Source organism: Parus major, chromosome 26 (assembly GCF_001522545.3).
Source record: "Parus major isolate Abel chromosome 26, Parus_major1.1, whole genome shotgun sequence".
Taxonomy (NCBI): Eukaryota; Metazoa; Chordata; class Aves; order Passeriformes; family Paridae; genus Parus; species Parus major.
Genome location: NC_031795.1, coordinates 3449748 through 3455728, shown reverse-complemented (window position 1 = coordinate 3455728; position 5981 = coordinate 3449748). Strand labels below are relative to the sequence as shown.

The window sequence follows — 5981 nt, the reverse complement described above, 5'->3', positions numbered from 1 at the left end:
TGCACTGACCTGCCCAGAGCTCTAAATCCACCAGCCTGGGGACAGTGACCCAAGGGGACACATCCATGAGGACAGCTGGGAAGGGACAGCTGTCTGACAGAGCACAGCTGGCTCCACAGGCAGCTCCCAAAAAAGGGGAAGGGCCTGGTCCAGGCTGTGTTGATGGTCAGTTGAAACCCTGTCAGTGCGGTTGTCCTGGGAAAGGTGTCTGATGAACCATGAAGCCAAATCTCCTCCACACTCAGCTGCCAGGGTGAATTGTGAGGACCTGCTGAGCCAGGAAAGGTGCCTCTCCCAAAAAGTGCAGCTGAGTGTTCCCCCAACACCCAGCCTCAGTGTCCCTCTGCCCCCCACAGCCTCTTTTGCACCACTTTTGACTTTAGGGGAGGGCAGCCCACCCCAAAGGGGTGCCAGGAAGGGATGGGAGGTGACAATTAACCTTCCCATGCGATACCCGTGTCCAACTGCAAAACCTTGGAGAAGCACCAGAGCTTTGGGATGCTGCTGCCACTGGCAGTGAGGCCCAAGTGTTTTTGAAATGAAATATTGAACAGTTGCTTTCTCTTTTGAAGGGGTGGGCCACAACAGTGAAATATTGGAGCTGGAGAGTTGTTTTCTCCCATGGGAGCTGGACACTGGAATTGAGATGGATGCACAGCTGGTTTTGTGGGTTAGAATTTCTGGAGTATCCTTTGATATTCAGCTCATTCTGAAATGTGCCCATGTTTTGTACATCTGGAGCCTGACCATGGCCAGGAGAGGAAGGAAATTCCTCCAGGGAAAGTTCTGTGAGAGGCAAGGCCATGGGACTCCTCCACTTTCCACTCATCCCCTCAAGGAGGACCAGGACCAGGAGTTCAGTGCCTCCTTCACAGTGCGATGATTCCAAGAGGCACATCCATCCCATGGGGATGGAGCCCTCATCCCAGGGCACCTGAGGCTGGCCTGACCCACTTCCCTGCACCACGTCCTACTTCTGCTCCCTCTGGATCTGCACAGGCGGATCAGAGATTAGGACACCATCCACCCCAACACCCCCTTAGCCTTCCGCTCCCAGCCTCCAGCTCGGAGACGCTCCAGGCTTGCAGGAGACCTCATCCATCCCACGAGACAACGGTGACTTTTTCCATGGGCCATGCCTTGGGGAGGGCAGCGAGGAGGAGGCCCAGCTTACCTCGTTATCCGATCAGCTTCCTTAACGCCCCACATCCCCAGGATTAATGGAAGAGCTTCCCTAAGACGCCTTAGGCAGGTCCCCTGGAGAAGGAGCACCCATGACCCAGAAGGAAGGAAGGAATGGGGAAGAAGAACTTGGATGACATGGAGCACTGGCACTGGCTCTGCTGGGAAGGGTTTCCCAGGCTTGTGTGTGCTGGGATGGGGATCCCACGCTCCGTGCTGAGCGCCTGGGAAAAGTTCCCTTCTATCCCTCTGGCTCTCCCAGGCTGGGCTGGTCTCTTTTCAGGGAGTTCAGGACATCTTTGCTGTCCTTTGTCCCGTGGCACAACCAGGGGCGTGAATAGGGTCACCCAACCAAGAGCCCTGCCCAAAATGCTACATTTACTAAAAAATTATCAACTGCATTACTTTGGGGATGGGAAGTGTCTTCCCTCCTACCTTTGCCCAGCTCCAAGCCCTTGGCTGTGTCAGCAGAGCCTGGATTTGCTCTGGGGGATGGGGACCCCAGAAGCCCCCACGCTGAACCAGGCACCCGAAACAGAGCCCAGCCAACAGCTCAGACCCACAAAGCTCGGTCCAGTCTTCCCCCAGTGACCTCCCCAAGGTCAGTGGGGCAAAGTTGGCCACTCCCGAGCCCCCAGGTGGTCTCATGGGGTCCTTCAGCCACCCAGGGACACCCTGAACCTGTGACACACTGTGGGACCCTAGCACAGCCCCATTTCTACATCGGCCACTCCCAAATTCCCCACTGCTCCTCCCACCTTTGCCCCTCTTCCCAAGTGCCCCCCACCCCATCCCTTCCTACCCCCAACACCTTAAACAACATTAAACACTTAATGGCAATTAATACGCTTTAATGCAGGTTTTGGGGCCAACTGGCTGCTTAGAGGGTGCTTAAACCATCAACCCCTCTCAATCCTGTTGCCCTTGTCATACAAAGTTAGCCGAGCCCCTCATCAGCCTCCCCCCTCCCTGGAGGAGGCCGGAGGGTATAAAACCACCCTGGGGCGCGGCACCGCCAGCCCCCGGCACGGCACAGGCCAGGGCACCGCCTCCATCCCCTCAACTTCTGCTCGTAATTCATTCATTTTTTAGGCTGGGGGGGAATCCTCTCGCTGCGCATTTTCCACCTTGGGAGGGGGTGGGGCTTCCCTTTTTTTATTAATCAGGGTCGGAACGCGATTCATTGCAGAAAGCCCCTCCGGCAGAGCAGCTCCCGTAGCCAAGGCAGGATGAACGGGACGGAGGGGATCAATTTTTATGTGCCTATGTCCAACAAGACGGGGGTGGTGCGGAGCCCCTTCGAGTACCCGCAGTACTACCTGGCCGAGCCCTGGAAATACCGCCTCGTGTGCTGCTACATCTTCTTCCTCATCTCCACCGGCTTCCCCATCAACTTCCTCACCCTGCTGGTCACCTTCAAGCACAAGAAGCTCCGGCAGCCCCTCAATTACATCCTGGTCAACCTGGCGGTGGCTGACCTGTGCATGGCCTGCTTTGGCTTCACCGTCACCTTCTACACCGCCTGGAATGGCTACTTCGTGTTCGGCCCCATCGGCTGTGCCGTGGAGGGATTCTTTGCCACGCTGGGAGGTAAGGGCTAGGAATGGGGGCTTGGGGCTTCCTTCTTCAGGGCTTTGACAGCCTGGTTCCATCCTTTTGTGGCACTCTAGGGGTGTGTAACGTCGTTCCCCCTCATGTGGGGCTTGTCCTGCGCTTAAAACAGGGGAGGAAAATGGATTTCTGTGTGTTTGACCTCGATAGCAAGGAGCCTCCATGGCATTGTGGCAGGGAAAGGAAGCCTGGGAAGGGATCCTCGTTTGCAGGACCCAGCTTCTGGTCACCTGGCCCTGCTGGTCACTGGGAGTGCCACGCCAAGGTGGTTACCAGAGACCTGCCAGGGAAGAGCACAGCATGTTCCCAAATCAATGCCAAGCAGCTTGGACCAAGCACAGGCTTGGACTTGATCACCTTAGAGGTCTTTTCCCGGCCTTCACGATTCCATGATTATTCCTGTGCCCAAAGGCTTCCCTTTTTGGGGAAATGGAAGGTTTAGAAGGAGAAGAGAAATCCCCCAGGAAGGGAGCCCCAAGGAAGAGCTACAGGGTGGAGAGATGAGAGGGCTCAAAGCTTATCCAGGGGCAAAAGGAATGGGAGGAGGATCTAGGGTGGTTCCCAGGCTCTGCATGGATGGCTCAGCTCTCCCCCAGCTGCACCAGATTTGGGTGCCCTTGGGATTTTCCTTGAGGCATTTCTCAGGGTCACAAGTGCCGCCAACACTTTGCCCTGTGGAAAAACAGGGAGAATTCACTCGGCAGCCAGAGCCCACACAGCCAGCCCTGCCCACACCACACCTCATGATGGATCTGACAGCCAACAGTCCTTGTTGGAGAGACCCAGAGCCTCCACAGGGACTTTGCTTTCCTTCCCCTAAATGAGGCCACTTCCCACACTGATGCTGCTCTGAAAATACACGTTTTAAAAATACGGATATTCTGCCAAAGGCACAGCTGAATGTCCTGATCCAAGCTGAGGAGCAAGGAAAGGCTTGGTTTTGGGGTCAGAAGATCCCAAAGTCTGCCCCATCCCTGCTCAGGGAGCCTTGGGCAGCGTTATTTTGCCTTTCCAATGTTTGAACCTTCCTGTTCCCAGGGAAGGAAGCTGTCTGGGAAGCAGCGGCTCTGGAGCTGCAGGTCCCCAGTGAATCCCAGCTCAGGGTGTCGTTATCAGCAGCTTATCACAGCTGGGGGCATTAGCAGGCTTACAGCACCGACTAAACGCTCCCAAATCCCCCGAAGTTTAATTATCCCTCATAAATACATGTGCACGTTTGCCCACCCACACAGTCCCCCCTCCCCGCACCTCCCCCGATCCAGCGGAAGGCTCGTGAAATGCACATTTAAAGGAATCAACAGGCTTGGAGGCATCTGGCAGCACTGCCGGGAATTGTGCTTCCCCACGCACAGGTGGGATTCACCCCCTTGATTCTTAATTTATTGACAACCCCCACGGTGATTCCTCCTCCGCCCCCAGCATCCCCTCGGCTCCCAGACCTTCTGCACATTACGGGTGGAGGATTCCCAGTTTTTTAACAGGACGCTGCTTATCCCACGCTGATCCCCAGCTCCCTCTGCTCTCTGGAAGAACCAAGGTGGAGCCCAGAGGAGCTCTGACCACTCTGTGTCCTCCCTGCAGGCCAGGTCGCACTGTGGTCGTTGGTTGTCCTGGCCATCGAGCGCTACATCGTCATCTGCAAGCCCATGGGCAACTTCCGTTTCTCTGCCAGCCATGCCATGATGGGCATCGCGTTCACCTGGGTCATGGCCATCTCCTGTGCCGCCCCTCCGCTCTTTGGCTGGTCCAGGTGAGCCCGAGGATTCCCAGCAGCAGCTCCCCATCCCTCCATCCACGCAGGGAGAGCAGGTGGCTCCCGGCACGGAAGGGCTCGACCTCCGAGGAGAGAAATGAATGTCCCATTCCCACGGTAGGGGGGGAGTGTCACAGCAAGCTGGCACTGCATGCTGGAAGTGCACCCAAACCATGTGTGCCACCCTGCCGGTATCCCACATCCTCAGGGAATTCTGTCCCTGTTGCCCCCAAGGAGGGTCCTGGAGCAGATCCCGACCTTTCTCCCTGCAGGTACATCCCGGAGGGGATGCAGTGCTCCTGCGGGCCCGACTACTACACCCACAACCCCGACTTCCACAACGAGTCCTACGTGCTCTACATGTTCGTCATCCACTTCATCATCCCCGTCGTCATCATCTTCTTCTCCTACGGGCGCCTCGTTTGCAAAGTCCGGGAGGTAACGGCCACAGGGGACTGGCGGGGACGGGGCAGGCGGCTCGGGCAGGACAGGGGACGTGGGTTGGGGGTGGAAAACTGCTCCTGAGCACCCTCTCTGTGCACAGGCAGCTGCCCAGCAGCAGGAATCGGCCACGACCCAGAAGGCGGAGAAGGAGGTGACGCGGATGGTGATCCTCATGGTGCTGGGCTTCATGCTGGCCTGGACGCCCTACGCCGTGGTGGCGTTCTGGATCTTCACCAACAAGGGCGCCGACTTCACAGCCACGCTGATGGCAGTGCCTGCCTTCTTCTCCAAGAGCTCCTCCCTCTACAACCCCATCATCTACGTGCTCATGAACAAACAGGTGAGACGCCCCCGGGCTGGGCAGCACATCTGGGGGCTCCGCGGGCACATTGCTCCTTCCCAGAAGGGATTGGATCTCAGTCCATGCAGAGACTCCTGGTCCTGTAGCTGGCCCCCAGTGCCACCATTCTCATTTCTCTCCTCTCCCCAGTTCCGTAACTGCATGATCACCACGATCTGCTGCGGCAAGAACCCCTTTGGGGATGAAGACACCTCCTCTGCCGTATCCCAGAGCAAGACCGAGGTCTCCTCTGTCTCCTCCAGCCAAGTATCACCCGCATAGAGCATGGACAGTTTGAACTGGGGTGACCTGCCGAGCTCGGGGACCCAGACAGACACCCCACATCCTCTCCCTCGCGCCCCTGCCCCCCATCCCTGCAGGAGAATTTAGCTGTGCCCGTCCTGCCGTAGCATGCCCTGCGCAGACCCCACCCCACACGGGGATCCACACTTGGCAGTCTAAGCTCTGCCGCTCCGAGCCCGGGGAGCCCTGCCCCAGCTCCCAGGAGCGCGTCACCTCTGGGGGACTGTCCCTTCCTGTCCCTGTTGTGTTCACACAGCAGCGGTTGGTGGGGACCCCAAACCTTCTTCTGCCTGAATCCCACTCCCTGCCAGCATCGCCCTGCCCAGGGAGTGTCACAGGAGCATCCAG

At 57.6% G+C, this 5981-nt stretch overlaps 1 protein-coding gene across 1 annotated transcript; it reads left to right on the top strand.

Annotated features, from left to right (window-relative positions):
• The first annotated feature begins 2389 nt into the window (after nt 1–2389).
• On the top strand, nt 2390–5779 carry LOC107214807 (green-sensitive opsin). Its single transcript, XM_015650504.3, has 5 exons — nt 2390–2772; nt 4375–4543; nt 4819–4984; nt 5091–5330; nt 5481–5779. Exons 1-5 carry the CDS (start codon nt 2412–2414, stop codon nt 5610–5612), a joined length of 1068 nt encoding a protein of 355 aa, XP_015505990.1. The 5' UTR covers nt 2390–2411; the 3' UTR covers nt 5613–5779.
• The last annotated feature ends 202 nt before the right edge of the window (nt 5780–5981 follow it).

Coding starts and splice junctions, on each gene's coding strand:
- LOC107214807 (XM_015650504.3), top strand. CDS start 2,412: ATGAACGGGACGGAGGGGATCAATTTTTATGTGCCTATGTCCAACAAG. Junction 2,773..4,374: donor ATTCTTTGCCACGCTGGGAG/GTAAGGGCTAGG, acceptor TCCTCCCTGCAG/GCCAGGTCGCACTGTGGTCG. Junction 4,544..4,818: donor CCGCTCTTTGGCTGGTCCAG/GTGAGCCCGAGG, acceptor TTCTCCCTGCAG/GTACATCCCGGAGGGGATGC.